The 18615-nt window shown below is 44.2% G+C and overlaps 1 protein-coding gene across 6 annotated transcripts in view; it reads right to left on the reverse strand.

The window, feature by feature from the left end:
• The window catches only part of KDM2A (lysine demethylase 2A), a 134367-nt gene that overhangs the window by 42580 nt on the left and 73172 nt on the right, over positions 1-18615 (reverse strand). For all 6 annotated transcript variants that reach the window (XR_016223828.1, XM_089317275.1, XM_089317224.1 and 3 more), the window contains 4 exons: positions 15614-15752; positions 14505-14583; positions 14078-14124; positions 5517-5695 (listed from right to left, as the gene is read on the reverse strand). Coding sequence is in view for 5 of the 6 variants with exons in the window: in XM_089317275.1 (XP_089173401.1) it covers positions 5517-5695; positions 14078-14124; positions 14505-14583; positions 15614-15752 (444 nt within the window). In the remaining variant the exon portion in view is untranslated. The remainder of the gene's footprint in view (positions 1-5516; positions 5696-14077; positions 14125-14504; positions 14584-15613; positions 15753-18615) is intronic.

Consider the following 18615-nt stretch of genomic DNA (forward strand, 5'->3'; position numbering starts at 1 on the left):
CAGGTGCTTGGAGCCTGCACCCACATGGGAGACCAGGAGGGGGCACCTGGCTCCTGATCAGCACAGCGCCGGCCATGGTGGCCATTTGGGGAGTGAACCAAAGGAAGGAGGACCTTTCTCTCTGTCTCCCTCTTTCTGTCTATAACTCTGCCAAAAAAAAAAAAAAAAAAAAAAGACAAAATACAAAGAAAAGAAGGGCCGGAACCATGGCGCAGTAGGTTAATCCTCCGCCTGTGGCGCCAGCATCCCATATGGGTGCTGGTGCTGCGTCCTGGGAAAGCAGTAGAAGATGGCTCACATGCTTGGGCCTCTGCACCCACGTGGGAAACCCGGAAGAAGCACCTGGCTCCTGGCTTCGGAATGGTGCAGCTCAGGCCGTTGCGGCCATCTGGGGAGTGAACCAGCGGAGGGAAGATCTCTGTCTCTCCTTCTCACTGTCTGTAGCTCTACCTCTCAAATAAATAAAAATCTTAAAAAAAAAAAAAAAAAAGAAAAGAAAAAAAAGAAAAGAAAAGAAAAATCCAGCCTGGATTTACAGTCTTTCTTGGGCAACATACTACAGAAACTGCTAGGTTAGAAATCAGAGCCCCAGGTTCGTCAGGTCTTCTCGAAATCATGTGACGCTTTGGAATTCATCTGTAAAATGAAGGTAATTATTTCCAAGGGATGCTGTGAGGATTACATGCAAATACCTGCTACAATTTTTGAAGTAATGTTATCAGAGTTTAATATTCTGTTTTAAATATTATCTGCTGAAAGAAATGAGATCAAAAGCAATTAAGTTTATTTCAACATCTTACAGTGAATCATAGCACGCCTCCCACTGTCTGTACCCAATCACTGAACTCCTTGAGAGCCTTCGGTAGATCAAGAGTGACAGCCACACAACCACGAATCAGGACATGCCTCCAATATCTAGCATTAGTATACAGCCATAAACACACTTGTGGATTTGATCAGTGTATCTAGACAAACAACATGTGCAGATATCCCGTGGAAACCCAGGTGTTAACTGTGGGAGAGTGGACAGGATATCAATGACACGGAAGAAAACAAGCAAGAGGACCAATACTTAAGGTTAAGCTGCTGCTGCTTTTCAGAGAATTCCTGCTCAGAGCAGACAGTTCTAACCAAGCATCGACTGGGCCTTGAGCACTGAATGAGTACCAAACACCCTTTTCTTTCAAATGCAATCTACTTTCTGTTCCTTACTGTAGATACCTGCGTCTCTCATCACCTTGTTGTCATTTGGAAAAGTCTTTAACAGAATAATAATATATTTGCTCCATAGACTGTATGTTCTCAGTCTGGACAGGGAAAGAAAGGACTGGAACACAGCCATTCTCTCCTCCCTTTCTTTGGTAGTTCACGTATCACGTGACTACCCAGAGAATGTGTGGTGATGCGTCTGTACTTTGCTTCTTGGGTTAATGTTCAGCGTCTGGATAGGCTCCTTGCTATGGATCCTGATCCGTATGGGAGCAAGTCTCCAGCAAGGATAGCCACCAGCTTCAACATGTTCTGCACCAAAACCAGGGCCAAACTGGCAAGGAGCCCAGTAACTAGGACCCAATATTAATACATGCGAAAACAACTCACCCCCACAAATTTCCTTTTCACAAAACAAATGTGGACACAGTAGCTGCCAAGTGAGTTTTTCTACCTCTCAGTCACCGCTAGAGTAACAGCAACAAAAAATCCTTCACATCTCAGCACAGAACACTTCATGCCAGCTACCAAAACCGGCACGTACCAGCTATCCACCTCACTCCCTCATACCTCCCCTACCTCCTTTCCTTCCTTTTTTTTTTTTTTTTTTTTTTTTAAGACTTATTTATTTGAAAAGCAGAGTGAGAAGAGAGAGGGAAGAGACAAAGAGATCTTCCATCTGCTGGTTCACTCCCCAAATGGCCACAACAGCCAGGGCTGGGCCAGGACGAAGCCAGGACCCCAGAGCTCTATCCGGGTCTCCCACATGGGTGGTAGGAACCCAAGTACTTGGGTCATTTTCCACTGCTTTCCCAAGCACAGAAGCAGGGAGCTAGTTCAGAAGTGGAACAGCCAGCACTTGAACCAGCACTCTGATAGGGGATGCCAACATTGCAAATGGCAACCTAACTGGCTACTCCACAACACTGATCCCCAAAGCCCTATTTCTACACATGCTGTCCTTTAGGCCTGCAATTCTAGTCTCCCTCTGTATGCCTCAGTATTATTTTTTTTTAAAGCACAACTTGTCCATTTAAAGATTAATTAATTTATTTGAAAGGCAGAGTTACGGAGGCACAGAAAGGGAGAGTGCGAGTGAGATCTTCCATCCGCTGGTTCACTCCTCAAATGGCTGCAATGGCCGGAGCTGGGCCAATCTGAAGCCAGGAGCAAAGAACTTCTTCCTGGTCTCCCACACGGGTACAGGGACCCAAGGACTTGGGTCATCCTCCATTGCTTTCCCAGGCCATAACAGAGAGCTGGATTGGAAGTGGAGCAGCCGGGACTCAAACTGGCACCCACATGGGAAGCTGGCACTGCAGGCAGCAGCCTTACCTGCTACACCACAGTGCTGGCCCCAAGCAACCGGGTCTTTAACTGCTACATTGCAGTACTGGCCCCTGCTTCATTATTTATTTCATATCAAATTTAGATATCATTTCCTTCCAAGAGCTTCCCCTAATTCTCCAGTTTAGATTACGTAGTTTCTTCTTATATGCCCCCATACCTTTCTGTATTTATTTACTTTTGAAGCACTTACCATATTGTAGTTTATTAAAATGCCTAGTTTCTGGGACCAGCACTGTGGCACAGTGGGTAAAGCTGCCGCCTGCAGTGCCAGCATCCCATATGGGTGCCAGTTCGAGTCCTGGCTGCTCCACTTGTGATCCAGCTCTCTGCTATGGCCCGGGAAAGCAGGAGGATGGCCCAAGTCCTTGTGTCCTGCACCCATATGGGAGACTAGGAGGAAGCTCCTGGCTCCTGGCTTCAGATTGGTGCAGTTCTGGCTGTTGCGGCCAATTAGAGAGTGAACCAGCAGATGAAGACCTCTCTCTGTGTAACTCTGACTTTCAGATAAATAAATAAATAAATAAATAAATCTTTTAAATAAAATAAAATGCCTAGTTTCTTATCTTTCTTCCCTATGAGTCTCTAAGCATTTTGAGGACAAGAATGATTTTTCACTCTGTCTCTAGCACATATTCGATTTTTTAGCATGCCATGGGCATTTGATAAACTGTTAAGCAAACTTTGAAGGTGGTGAAGACCACAGTCATCAAGAGATTATGTAACTCTAGGTTTAAGAAGCAACAATAGGGGCCCAGCACTGCGGTTCGTGGGTTAAAGCTGCCATCTGCAGCGCTGGCATCCCATAGGAACACCATTTCAGTCCTGGCTGCTCCACTTCAAATTTAGCTCCCAGTTTATGCACCTGGGAAAGCAACAGAAGACGATCCAAGTGCTTGAGGACCTGTACCATGTGGGAGACTGGGAAAAAGCTTCTGGTTTCAGCCTGGCCCAGCCCTGCCTACTGCAGGCATTAGGAGAGTGAACCAGTAGATGGAAGATTCTCTAACTCTTTGAAATACATATATAAGTCTTAAAAAAAAAAAAAAAAAAAAGGAAGCAACAGTATGAAATGGTCTGCATTTTGACTGTGGTGGAATTCAACATGAGTAAATATTTATTAAAACTCACTGAACTATATTTTATTTCTAAAATGAGTGTGTGCACCTACTGCTTGTCAATTTGACCTCAATAAAGTTAGTGTTTTAAAATGCATTAAGGAGATATACTGGAAAATACTTAAGTAACTGAAGGTATGTATAATGGGGAAAATATCAGTAGAATCAGCATGGCATTGCTTACATAGCCAGGTCATAAAAAGCCTGCTTGCTTTTTAAACGGTAACCTTGGTTAAAGGTCACTCAATCTTTCTGGCCAAGCTTTAGGTCCCTGAAACACACTGCTGCATTGTTGCTTCAGCCCTCCAGTTAATTTTCTATCTCTAATCTATTTCATAGGTTCTATTCTTATTAATTTTTATAAACTGATAAAGCTGCTTTATCATTAAAATTGGGGATAAAATGAATAAATTCAAGATGCTACAAAGAAGGTGTCATGTGTAAATACTCACATATTTCTAAATCTTAATAATGGAAATGTATGATCCAGGTCATTTTATATTTATAGCTATAATCATTATTTTTGAATTAAAATTGTAGGAATATTAAGGAAATAATATTTATAAACAAGGTTGCATTCTTACATCATTCTCTTAATGAATCATTTACTTAAAACTTGTTTTTTCATTGGGGTGGGTGTTTTGTTACAGTGGCTTAAGCCACCATTTAAGATGCCAGCATCTCATATGGGAGTGCTGATTCAAGTTCCAGCTGCTCTGCTTCCAACCCCGCTCCTCATGATGCGCCTCAGAAACCACCAGACGGTGGCGCTAACATGTGGCCCCTGCCACCCATGTGGGAGACCAGGATGCAGTTCAAGCAGTCACCACATTTCAACTCTGAAATCAAATGGTATAATTAGGGTAATTTCAGTGGAGACAGGATAAAACACTGAGACCTTGACTTCAATAAAATGACAAGAACATTCCAAGACCTACAGTACTATGTAGAATGCTTGAATCAATCAAGTTCAGAATCAGGAATTCAATGGATAAAAATGGTTGAAAACGACAGTGTAGGGGCTGGTGTTGTGGTGCAGCAGGGTAAGCAATAACACAGGCATCCCATATCAGAGGACCAGTTCAAGCCCCAGCTGCTCTGCTTCCAGTCCAGCTCCCTGTTATTGTGCCTAGAAAAGCAGTAGAAGATGGCCCCGTATTTGGGCCCCTGCCACTCATGTGGGAGACCTGGATGGAGCTCTGGGCTCCTGGCTTCCTTGCAGTCGTTGATGAGAGAACTGAAAGCTGCTAACTCTCTCTCTCTGCCTCTTCCTCTCTATCATTCTGCCTTTCAAATAAATAAAATGAACCAAAAAGAAAGACTAGGTATATTCCAAAGTGAAGCCACGCCGTCTCAGGGAAATGTGCTCTCAACATGATACAGACACACACTTTACCAAGAGATGGTTACATTAAAATCTGTCTTCAGGAAGACAAAATACCAAAACAAAAACACTAATTTTCCCTTAGAATAGGTTGTCACCCAGTACTACTAATCACCTACCAATCCTACTTGAGAAATCATTTCATTAACGCTCACCGGTTCTAAGCAAACTTCCCATCAATACGCATCTCATCAACTGAGGTAAGACTCCTCTCCATTACACGCAAAGGCCCAAGCCCATGATTAGGTCAATGGTGATGCTAATCAGAATGGCCCCCTCCTATACAAAGTTAAGTGATTTTGAAAAATGAAGAGTCTCCTAAAAATACATGTTATTCATATCAAATAGTCTTGCTTACCTTCAGGTTAATCTTAATATGTACAAAAAGCCTAAGTCTTCCAGTATTAAAAACAGCCCTTTTGGTGACACTGACAAATTGAGAAAATGGTTAGACTAACCGTGGAGGGCCTCTGCACCATGTTTTCTAGCCTGGTGTGGCTGAACTCTAGGCTGATGACATTATAGAGCTTCTCTCGCTCCTCTTCTGGGGTCTCGTAGTAGCGAGTCCACTGGGCCATGGTCATCTCAATGCCCTTCTGTGTGTTCACATCCATGACATCCACCATGCGGCGACTCCCTACCACGAAAGACACATTGATTACTTCTACTGAGCCACTAGTATTTTTAAATACTTGCATAAGAACATGAAACACAAGTGGGAGAAAATAAACTGTCCGTTCTTATGTAAGGTATCAGTAATAGACAAGGAGAGAGTTCTCACTTGAGATGGACAATCATAATCAAATTCCAGAGAATTGAAAAGGTGGTAATTTTAAAAATAACAATGATTCCTTCTGGTATGTTTGTTACACCATCAGCTGTTGAATCTTTTATGTAATATCTCATCTAATCCTGACAATTCTAAATGCCAAGTCCTAATCTCCATTCCATACATGAAAAACAGGTATTAGGTAAGTTGCAAGACAAGAGCTTAGGCAACCTACCTATAGAGACAAGGCTCTTATCAATGGAGCTCTATCTGCTTTGATGCAGGTTTGAAGGGAGACTTAATCTGTTCCACGATTTGAATAAATGAACACTAGATGCCATTTGAATTTGTCCATTCTGCTATGCAATGGGGCTACAGCATCAGTAGGCGATATATTTCTGTGGACCCACCACTGTATATGCAGCCCACTGTTGATTGGAAAGTTACCTAATGTGTAACAATACTTTAAAATGACTACAATGACAAATTTTATGTTACCTGTATTTAGTCATAATAAAAACTTAAAAGTAAATGCTTTAAGAGTATAGAGCAAAATAAAAGCAAAGTTGTAACCTCCCAATGCTTACAGAGCATTAAGTACTCTGTGTATGTAGACTATTTAGAAAATAATGATATGTATATCATTATATACAATGACAGTCACAGCAGTGACTAACATTTACCGGGATTTCAGTATGTGCAGACTTTGTGTTACATACTTTTCCCTGAAGCACTTGCCCCAGGTCACACAGCTAAGTGACTACTGGAACTGGGGTCTGAGTCCAGACACTTTCACTGCGCAGTCCTGGCTCCCGCACAACAAGCTGTATTCACAAAGTGTACATGACAAGAGGGCTTCCTTCTTTCTGGGACATAAACTGGCATTGGAGGAATAAAATTCTACGTGAGGCTGAGAAGAACTGGACTAGCAAAAACACAAATGGATTATTGTAATCATTTGTTCACTGCACTGTGACAATCACTAGTTATTCAAGAAACAAAAACATGTAAATTCAAAAAACTGGAAAATCAGCCGTAAGTTGACATTTCTTTTTATTTCTAATTGATACAATAATTGTAGTATGTATTCATGGGGTAGAATATGACATTAAATACATGCATACAATGTATAATGACCAGATCAGATTAACTGGCATATCTGTCACCTCAGGCATTGACCCATTTTGGCAAGATTTAAAATTCTCTCTACAAGCTATTTCAAAGTAATTTTTTTGGACAGGCAGAGTTGGACAGTGAGAGAGAGAGACAGACAGAAAGGTCTTCCTTCCATTGGTTCATCCCCCAAGTGGCCACTAGGGCCGGTGCTGTGCCGATCCGAAGCCAGGAGCCAGGTGCTTCCTCCTGGTCTCTCATGGGGGTGCAGGGCCAAAGCACTTGGGCCATCCTCCACTGCCTTCCCGGGCCACAGCAGAGAGCTGGACTGGAAGAGGAGCAACTGGGACAGAATCCAGCGCCCCGACCGGGACTAGAACCCGGGGTGCCGGCGCTGCAGGCGGAGGATTAGCCTACTGAGCCGCGGCGCCGACCTCAAAGTAATTATTGCCAATCACTGCCTGTAGTGCCAACATCCCGTATGTGTTCTGGCTTGTATCCTGGCTGCTCCTCTTCCTTTTTTTTTTTTTCTTCTTCTTCTTCTTCTTTTTTTTTTTTTTTTTTTTTTTTTTTGACAGGCAGAGTGGACAGTGAGAGAGACAGAGAGAAAGGTCTTCCTTTGCCGTTGGTTCACCCTCCAATGGCCGCTGCGGCTGGTGCGCTGCGGCCAGCGTACCGCGCTGATCCGAAGGCAGGAGCCAGGTGCTTCTCCTGGTCTCCCATGGGGTGCAGGGCCCAAGTACTCGGGCCATCCTCCACTGCACTCCCGGGCCATAGCAGAGAGCTGGACTGGAAGAGGGACAACTGGGACAGAATCCGGCGCCCCGACTGGGACTAGAACCCGGTGTGCCGGCACCACAGGTGGAGGATTAGCCTATTGAGCCATGGCACCGGCCTGCTCCTCTTCTGATCCAGCTCTCTTTTATGGGCTGGGCCCCTGCCACCCACATGGGAGGCCCAGAAGGTGCTCCTGGTTCCTGGCTTCAGATCAGCCCAGCTCCAGCTCCAGCCATTACAATCATTTGGGGAGCAAACCAGTGGATGGAAGACCTTTCTCTCTGTCTCTCCCTCTCTCTGTCTGCAACTCTCTCAAATAAACGAATCAATTAAAAAAATACAATCAGGGTTGAGATTGTGACACAGTAGGTTAAGCCTCGGCCTGCAACACCAGCATCCCATATGGGTACCGGTTTATATCCCAGCTGCTCCTCTTCCAATCCACCTCCCTGCTAACAGCCTGGGAAAGAGGTGCAAGATGGCCCCTTTAGCTACATAGGAGCCCCAGAAGAATGACCACCAGTAGATGGAAGATCTCTCTGTCCCTTTCTCTTTCTCTTTCTCTCTAGCTTTGTCTTTCAAATAAATTTATCTTAAAAAAAAAAAAAAAAAAAAGAGAGAGAGAGAGAGGTGGGGCCTTTGAGAGGACTCCACAGTAGCACTGTTCTCCTTGCACTAAAAGGCCTTTCTCCCTCACTCTCATCATGCAGTAAATGTCCTTTGCCAGGCGCTAACTACTTGACAGTGGGTTTCCCACCCTCCAGAACTATAAGCCAAGAAACTTCTGTTCACTATAAATTACCCACTCTCAGATATTCTGTTACAGAAGTACAAAACAAACTAAGCATAAGGGGACATATGGGACATCTAGCAGCCCAAGATTTGCATTTTATGAGTACCAAGAGGAAAAAAGAGAAAGGAGCAGAGAGAATATTTCAAGAAATAATGGCTGAAAAATTCCCAAATTTGATAAAAAACATGAACATCCGAAAACCTCCACGAACCCTAGGTAAGATGAACTTGAAGAGACCCACAACTGAGACATGTTATAATCAAACTTCCAAAGGCAAAGAAAGCCACTTGGAAGTGTTAGAGAAGTGACTCTGATCATACAAAGGGATCTTAGTAAGATTGTGAGCAGTATATTAGCATTTTGTTGTTGCTGCTGGAACAAAACAACTGTTTACTTAACTTACAGCTTTGGAGGCTCAAAGTCCAAGATGGAGGGCCCCAGAGGCTGAAGCAACTGTGGCATGCTGTGGGGCCAATGGATGGCCTCTTGGCAGGAGTGTGAGAGAGGAGGGAACACATGGTGAGATAGGGTGATTAAGTGATCCCGGGGTCAGTCCTGCTCTTTTATAACTTTGTCTTGATGGGACCAACGGGAGTTCCACAGCAACCGGGCTGGTCCTCTCTTAGGGCAGTGACCCAGTTACCCTCCACTAGGCCTTCTCTCTCACATTACCGCACTGAGGACCAAGCATCTGACACGTTAACCCATGGAGGAAGAAGCACATCCGAACCATAGCAAGCAGTTTTCTTATCAGAAACTTTGGGAGTGTAGGAGCCACTGAGCCAATACATCCAGAGTATTTAAAAACAAAGGGGTCAGCACTGTGGCACAGTGGGTAAAACCGCTACCTGTGACCCCGGAATTCCCATATGGGTGCTGCTTCGAGTCCCAGCAGCTCTACTTCTGAACAACTCCATGCTAGTGCACCTGGGAAAGCAGCAGAAAATGGCCCAAGTGCAAGGGCCCCTGCACCCATGTGGGAGACCTGGAAGAAGTTCCTGGCTCCTGGCTTTGGACCAGACAGCTCTGGCTGTTGTAGCTACTCAGGGAGTAAGCCAGTGGATAGAGAATCTCTCTGTCCCTATTTTTCTCAGTAACCCTGCCTTTCAAATAAATAATTTTTTTTTTTTTGACAAGCAGAGTGGACAGTGAGAAAGAGAGACAGAGAGAAAGGTCTTCCTTTGCCATTGGTTCACCCTCCAATGGTCGCCACGGCCGGCGCACTGCACCCGGCGCACCGCGCTGATCCGATGGCAGGAGCCAGGTACTTATCCTGGTCTCCCATGGGGTGCAGGGCCCAAGCACTTGGGCCATCCTCCGCTGCACTCCCGGGCCACAACAGAGAGCTGGCCTGGAAGAGGGGCAACCGGGACAGAATCCGGCGCCCCGACCAGGACTAGAACCCGGTGTGCTGGCGCCGCAAGGCGGAGGATTAGCCTAGTGAGCCGCGGCGCCGGCCCAAATAAATAAATTTTTTAAAAGAGAGAGAAAGGTAAATAGGTAGACAGACAGACAGATATGGGGGCTGTCACTGCAGCTCTGCCAGTCAATCTGCAGCTTGTACCACCAGCACACCACATGGACGTTGCGGTTCAAGCCTCAGCTGCTCTGCTTCCAGTCTAGCTCCCTGCTAACGTGCCTGAGAAAGCAGTGGAAGATGGCCCAGAAATGTCTGGGTTCCTGAAACCCACATGAGAGACCTGGGTGGAGTTCCGTTCTCCCAACTTCGTCCCAGCCCAGTCCTAGCCACTGTTTCCAGGGAGTCAACCAGAAGATGGAAGATCTCTCTGTCACTCCCACTCTGCAACTCTGCCATTCAGTAAATAAATAAATCTTAGAGAATGACACTTTCAACCAAGAATCCTATAACTGGCAAAAGTGTCCTTAGAAAAGAGAGAAATTAATATTTTTCCAAATAAACAGTTAAGGGAATTTGTTACCTAATATTAGATATGTCCTTCAAGAAATGCTCCAATGAGTCCTGTGAGATGAGATAAAAAGGGGCTGGCGCTGTGGCGTAGCAGGTGAAGCCCCCACCTGCAGGGCCAGCATCGCTTATGGGCGCCAGTTCGAATCCTGGCTGCTCCACTTCAATCCAGCTCTCTGCTAATGGCCTGGGGAAGCAGTAAGAAGATGGCCCAAGTCCTTCGGCTCCTGTACCCACATGGATGGAAGATATCTCTCTCTCTCTCTCTCTGTCTCTGCCTCTAAGTAACTCTGCCTTTCAAATATAAATAAATCTTTTTTTTAAAAAAGATAAGAGTACACTAGGCAGTAAACTAAAGAAGTAAAGATCCCAATAAAGATAAATATATGATCAACTACAAAAGCTAGTACTGTTATAACAATGATTGGTTGGTTAATTTCTTTTTATTTACCATGTGATTTAAAAAACTAATACAGTTTATTTATTTTTAAAGATTTATTTATTTATTTGAGAGACAGAGTTAGAGAGAGTGGGAGACACAGAAAGGTCTTCCATCCACTGGTTCACTCTTCAAATGGCTGCGGTGGCCAGAGCTGGGCCAATCTGGTGCCAGGAGCTTCTTCCAGGTCTTCCACGTGAGTGCAGGGGCCCAAGCACTTGGGCCACCTTCCACTGCCTTCCCAGGCTGTTAGCAGGAAGCTGGATCAGAAAAGGAACAGCAGGGATATAAACCAGTACCCATATGGAATGCTGGTGTTGCAGGCTGGATCAGAAGTGGAGTCACCAGGACTCGAACAAGCACTCACATGGGATGCTGGCATCCCACTGGTGACTTTACCTGCTATGCCATAGGGCTGGCCCCGAGGTCCCAACCCTTAATACTGTTACAATGATAATTAAATTTAAACATAAGTCTTGGAGAGGACAAACACTTCTTTAATTGACTTTCATTTTCCTTTCGTTCTCTGAGTATCTGTAGGAGAACTGGTCTGAAGTCTAAGGACTAGCACAGTGGTACAATGGGTTAAGCCTCCATTGGCAACATCAGCATCCCTTAAGGGAGTTCAAGTCCCAGCTGTCCCACTTCTTACCCAGCTTCCTGCTAATGTAACTTAATGATGGCAAGTACTTGGCCCCTGCCACTCATGTTGAAATCTGGATGGAATTCCTGGCTCCTGGTTTCGGACTGGCCTATCCCTGGCTGCTGCAGACATTTGGTGAGTTAACCAGCAGACAGAAGGTCTCTTTCTCTCCCTCTTTCGCTCTTTCAAATAAATAGAGCTTTATAAAAATAAAAATCTTTGTCTAGTAGATCTAACATCAGGTCCTTTCAGGGGCAGTTTTGTGGTTTTTTCCCTTTGAATGGGCCATCTCTCTTATTTCTTCATATACCCTTGGACCTTTTGTTGAGTACTGGACATTAGAATCTAGAAATCAGATTCTTGCCCTTTCTCAGGATTTGCTGTATTGTTACTTCCCACCCACCGCCCCCCCCCCCCAATAGCTGGAGGCTGTCCGTACCAAGAAATCAACTTGAGGCATATAATGGGAGTCTTCTCAGGTCTTTCTGAGCCTTTGCCTTTATGTGGGAACACAGTCACTTTCTCGTTTTCCCCATACGTGCAGCTGCTTGTCAACGTCCTAATCTCGGGCATCTGAGAGAGGGGTGAGGCCACAAGTCTTTTACAGCCCTTGGAAATCACTTCAGCCAGGGAGAAAGGGCTTGAAACAAGTAAGGGGAGGTGCAGTAACAAAGGCCACCTATGACCCCCAGTATCTGGCGGACAGGCCATTCTGGCCTCCCAAAGCTGTGTACAGGTTGTTCCAGAAAATACATACACAGCTGCTTGCCATGAGCCTGGCTGAACGACACAGGGAGGACATGGAGATGGGTAGCTACCACCGCACTAAGATCTGAAATGGACTTAGCTGCACTTTCCTGGCCAGGCCTTCCCCTGGAAGTTATAAGCTTTCAACAGACGCCACAGAGTACCAAAAGTAGTTTCATCAGACAGATTTCTGCCAGTGTCATTACCGCTTAGGCAGGGAGACTTGTTCCTGATGCTTCCTGTTCTGCCATAGTCCTGGAATATGCTCCAGGAACCTACACTATTAACAAGTATCACAGAGGAAATGATGCAAGTCACTAATGGATTATAAACTGTAGGAAAGTCTAACCAACATTTGGACCCTGAGAATTACTGCCCTGGAGGTCCACTAAGGGAAGTCAAACAATGGATTCTAAGTGTTCAGGAAGGTATGCTGTGGCCCGAAGAGGTCTCTGCCATGTGGAGGACAGGAGAACATCTACTGTACTCCAGGAGCTGTGCTACGTACTGAGAAACACACAATGACAAGCAGATGGCTAGACTCTAACGTAGAAACAACAGATGAAAAGTACAGGGATTCGAGAATTTTACTCTGAGCTTTCTGTGGCTTCCACTTCTGGGATGAACGGAAGAGTTCAGCAGATTTAACAAGGGCCCCCAAGTGGTCAACAGATAGCACTGCAGCACGTAACTCCTGAAGCAAAGACGCGGTGCTGGAGCTTTCTTAGTTCAGAGGACAGAACAGACGCTGTCTGGAGAGTCCACAGACTCTTTCAGTTTCGTGATCTGTCGGGAACATTTCAGAAAGGCTTCACTCCACTTAACTGCCTCGTCAATGACAGAAGAGTGACCATCTTTGGAGGCCTAAGGATCCTGGGGTGTCTGGAGTCACAATGGACATCAATTGCAGGAAATTAACCCAAACCTTCACTAACCACAGGAAGTTTTCTTCCTTTATTAGATCATTCTAATTTGCTCTTTTCTTAAGCTTTTTTTTTTTTTTTTTTTTACAGGTAGAGTTATAGACAGTGAGAGAGAGAGAGACAGAGAGAAAGGTCTTCCCTCCGTTGGTTCACTCCCCCAATGGCCACCATGGCCGACGCTGCACCGATCCGAAGCCAGGAGCCGGGCACCTCCTCCCGATCTCCCATGGGGGTGCAGGGACCCAAGCACCACTGCCCTCCAGAGCCACAGCAGAGAGCTGGACTGGAAGAGGAGCAACCAGGACAGAATCCGGCGCCCCGTCCGGGACTAGAACCCAGGGTGCCAGTTCTGTAGGCAGAGGATTAGCCTAGTGAGCTGTGGCGCTGGCCTCTTTTCTTAAGTTTTAAATAAATAAAAGTCATATTAAAGACAATTTAACTAGTCATGGATGAAGAGAAATTTTAATGTATCTACTTCTCAGCTTACGAAATTACAGCCGTACACAAGTTACCAAACAGCACTGGCAAGGATTTCCTGGAAATTTCTCACTGCTTTTAGGATAAATGAAAAGAATCACCACAGTTATCAATAAAGTTTCATTCTTGGTCTAGATATACAAGCTTTCAGTTTCCTGGGTAGGTTGCCCTCTAGTAGGCAAGTTCTTCAGAGAAAGGGAAAGACATACAATGAAAAAAATGGTAAACACACACAAAAAAAGAGATTCAAATGTTCTTAGTCTACCAAATATTAACTGAGACAACTTCTATAACTCCCTTTGAACAAATTCTCAGGTGCTAACAAAATAGAAGTTTCTATCCATTGTGTATCCTTCAATGCTCCTAAGCCTTAAATCTCTGGCAGAGATTTAATGAAAACTTGGGACTTACCCACACACATTTTGACATCATTCACAGTGAAGTCTGGGTCTGGCATCCTAGGAAACAAACACCACTGAGCATACTGGAAAGTGTGACACCAACAAGTCTGAGAATCCCCAGACCAACCAATCTTGACATTAGGCTTGAAATTATTTTCTAAGTAAAAATTATCATATATTTACATGCATACATAGGAAAGCAATATATAACAAAACGTTAACAATGATTATCTGAGAGGCAGATAGAAGACAAATTTGCTCATTTGTTATTTTCCTATTTACCTGTTAACACAAATCATTTGCATAACCAAAAAAGAAACTCATACACTTTTTAAATGAAGTAGAAATTTATCTTCAGATATCTACTGCTTTGTGCATACTCCTGAATGTAACATGACCATTCTGCAACCACCTCTAGCCAGGACAAGAATACTTACTTTATTCCAAGTCCATCAGAATTCTTGAAAATTAGAGGGTCTCTCAAGCCACCCCGCTGGATATACTCTACATTAAAATCTGTGACCACAGGAAAACAATTATTAGAAGAACAAGCGGCATAATTGGAAAAAGATAAAAAGATCATAAAAAGGAGCCTAAGTCAGAAGTTAGTAAGATGGTTGTGCTCTTGCAGACAATAAACACATGCTATTACAAAGCGTTTAACAGGCAGAGTACACTTAGAAGCTAGGTTGGGGGGGGGGGGTTGCTAACAGAGTATTTTCACAGAAAAGTCAGAACTTAAACAGGAAGTATCACTATGTAAAGTCTACGAAGAAACTATTACCTTGTCTTAACAGATAAAAACACTAATTCTGGCCATGACAATACACGTGACATCCTTGTTAGTTTGTCAAGGATCAAGGCAGAATTGTACACACAGAAGCCTACTTTGCTAAGGGTAGGGTGAGTATGCATAAAAAGGTTTTTATTGTGATAGTTTTGATTAAACCCAAACCAAGGGACGAGAGTAGGCAAAGGCCTTTAAGAAAAAAACTCAAACAACATTCCTTTCTTAATAAAGGATTGCTTCTGGGGCTGGCACTGTGGCATAGCGGGTAAAGCCACCACCAGCACTGCCAGCATTCCATATGGGTTGCTGGTTCAAGTCCCGACTGCTCCTCTTCCCATCCAGCTCTCTGCTATGGCCCGAGAAAGCAGTGGAAGATGGCCCAAGTCCTTGGGGCCCTGCACCTGCATGGGAAGACCCAGAGGAAGCTCCTGGCTTCAGATCAGTGCAGCTACGGCCACTGTGGGCAATTGGGGAGTAAACCAGCAGATGGAAGACCTCTCTTTCTCTCTGCCTCTCCTTCTCTCTCTGTGTAACTCTTTCAAATAAATAAATCTTTAAAATAAATGAATAAATAAAGATAAGATTGCTTTTAATGTAGCAGAGAACGACTCATAAGGTAGATAGAGGGACGGGAGGGGTACGTAAAGAGCCTAACAAGGGAGAACAGATCAACAGCATCAACAGGAATATTTCAACTACACAGATGACAGCACTACAATTTTCAGATCTGCAGATCTGAACCAAAATGATACTGACCTTTTCCTTCCATAAAAGTTACAAAATTGGCATTATATTTGTTGGTGTGGAGTTTTTCTTCCAAATCAAAAGTTCTTTTCCCTTCAATTTCATCATCTGAAATGCCATCGTCTTCATAGCGCCGTCTCATGGTACCACGCTGGGAGAGAAGGCACACAAGGATAAAATCATTCTTATCTACCATGGTCGGGGTTTCTCCTGGATATACAAAGCACTATGTCCAGTACCAGCTTTCCTTGCCTTTATGATAAATCTTTTCTTTCTTCCAACTCAAGATCATCTGGTATTCTCAGATGAATACAAAGAATACAGCAAAGTTTTGACGAACTACTTGTTCCCTACCTGCAAATTTTACTTTTGCTAATAACTCTTTGAACCTAGAGATACAAATTCATACACACACACACACAAAAACTAAACAGGGTCTACTAATTATTATATTTGTCTATCATAGCTTGTCTTCATAGACATTACAATCAAGAATGCAAAACAGGAAGGCACTTCATAAAGTTTGTTAACAATTAAATTAAAATAGAAGTTTCTTCTGGTGTAAAAATGTTTGAAATCCACACATAGCTTTTTTCATACTACGCATTTTCCATGAACCCTCTGAAGACCTTTCTTGCATATGGATTTCAAAAAATTTTCACACCAAAATGAACTTAACCTGTAATTCCATTTTCCACAAACTTTCTGAAGTACCCTTATATAATTTTTCCATAAGGGAGTGTTGTATCTAGTAGTAGTTTTGTAAAACAACCTTAACAATAGCCTAAAATATCTGAATTAATGGATGAAAAATCTTTTCTCTCAGATGAAGGAAGAGTAACAATCTATACAACAGCATTCTAAATAGCCAACCATCAATATGTAGCTTTAAAGGTAAAGCAGCTCTTCGGCCGGCGCCGCGGCTCACTAGGCTAATCCTCCGCCTAGCGGCGCCGGCACACCGGGTTCTAGTCCCGGTCAGGGCGCCGGATTCTGTCCCGGTTGCCCCTCTTCCAGGCCAGCCCTCTGCTGTGGCCAGGGAGTGCAGTGGAGGATGGCCCAAGTGCTTGGGCCTTGCACCCCATGGGAGACCAGGAAAAGCACCTGGCTCCTGGCTCCTGCCATCGGATCAGCGCGGTGCGCCGGCCGCATCGCGCTGGCCGCGGCGGCCATTGGAGGGTGAACCAACGGCAAAGGAAGACCTTTCTCTCTGTCTCTCTCTCTCTCACTGTCCACTCTGCCTGTCAAAAAAAAAAAAAAAAAAAAAAAGGTAAAGCAGCTCTTCAAGATACACAAGTAGCCAATAAGCACATAAAAAGATGCTCAGTATTGTCAGTCATGGGGAAATACAAATCGAAACCACAACGAAATACTCCTGCACACCCACTAGGACGGGTTTCATTAAAGACAGACCTAACAAGTGTTGGCATGAATGTGGAGGAACTGGAAACTGCACAAATACATAGCTGACAGAATGTAAAACAGTGTAGCCACTTTGGCAAACAGTTCAGAAACTCTGCAGAAGGTCAAATGATCCACTAATTTCACTCCCCAAACTGAAAATATATATCCTGGATATCAAAACAAAAACTTTTACACAGATGTTCACAGCCCAATGGTACAATCCAAATGACAGTTGGTGAATCAATTAACAAAATGTGGTCTAGATATCTAACAGGTGACTGACCACAAAAAAAGAATGAAGCACTGCTATAACATGGATATAACATGGATAAACCTTGAAAATATTATGCTAAGAAGCCAGACACAAAAGATCACATGTCATATGTCATTTACATGAAGTGTCTGGAAAAGGCAAATGCACACAGACAAAAAGCAGATTAGTGGTTCAAAGTGGGCAGCAGAAGGAGGAATGATGAATGAATGATAATGGTATGGATTTCTTTCAGAAGCACTGAAAATGTTCTGGAATTTGATAATGTTGATCTGTGAATAACTGAATATAAGAAAAGAACCACTGAATTGCATATTTAAACAAGTGAATTTTATGATGAATTCTATCTCGTAAACTATTATTTTAAAATTACGCTTATGCTGAAAATTTACTTTTATATGTATTTTACTTTAGCTGATGTTAGGATTTGCTTAAATTCCTTGAATACATATCTAAAGGTCAACTAGAATAGAAACAATGAATAGGTCAGGGTAAACTAACCCTACCCTTGGTATATGCCAATAACAAATAAACCCCAGAATTTTTTTTTTTTTTTTTTGGACAGGCAGAGAGACAGAGAGAAAGGTCTTCCTTTGCCGTTGGTTCACCCTCCAATGGCCCCCGCGGCCAGTGCGGCCAGTGCGCAGCGGCCGGCACACTGCGCTGATCCGATGGCAGGAGCCAGGAGCCAGGTGCTTTTCCTGGTCTCCCACGGGGTGCAGGGCCCAAGCACTTGGGCCATCCTCCACTGCACTCCTTGGCCACAGCAGAGAGCTGGCCTGGAAGAGGGGCAACCGGGACAGACTCCGGCTCCCCGACCGGGACTAGAACCCGGTGTGCCAGTGCCGCTAGGCAGAGGATTAGCCTAGTGAGCCGCGGCGCCGGCCTAAACCCCAGAATTTAAAGTTAGGTGTTGGTTATATAGAGCTGATGACATAATACCTCAATCTACATAAATACATTAAAAATGAGATACTAGAGGAGCTAGTGCCGTAGCATAGCGGGTAAAGCGGCTGCCTGCAGTGCCGGCGTCCCATATGGGCGCCGGTTCAAGTCCTGGCTGCTCCGCTTACGATCCAGCTCTCTGCTGTGGCCTGGGAAAGCAGTAGAAGATGGCCCAAGTCCTTGGGAACCTGAATCCACATGGGAGGCTGGAATAATCTCCTGGCTTCGGATCTACGCAGCTCCAGCTGTTGCAGCCATCTGGGGAGTGAACCAGCGGATGGAAGACCTCTCTCTCTCTGTGTAACTCTTTCAAATAAATAAACAAATCTTTTAAGAAAAATGAGATATTAGAGAATGGTCTCTCAGTAAGTTAAGATCTATGAAAGGGGAAAAA

This window comes from Oryctolagus cuniculus, chromosome 1 (assembly GCF_051225735.1).
Source record: "Oryctolagus cuniculus isolate XC-2025 breed Fujian yellow rabbit chromosome 1, ASM5122573v1, whole genome shotgun sequence".
Taxonomy (NCBI): Eukaryota; Metazoa; Chordata; class Mammalia; order Lagomorpha; family Leporidae; genus Oryctolagus; species Oryctolagus cuniculus.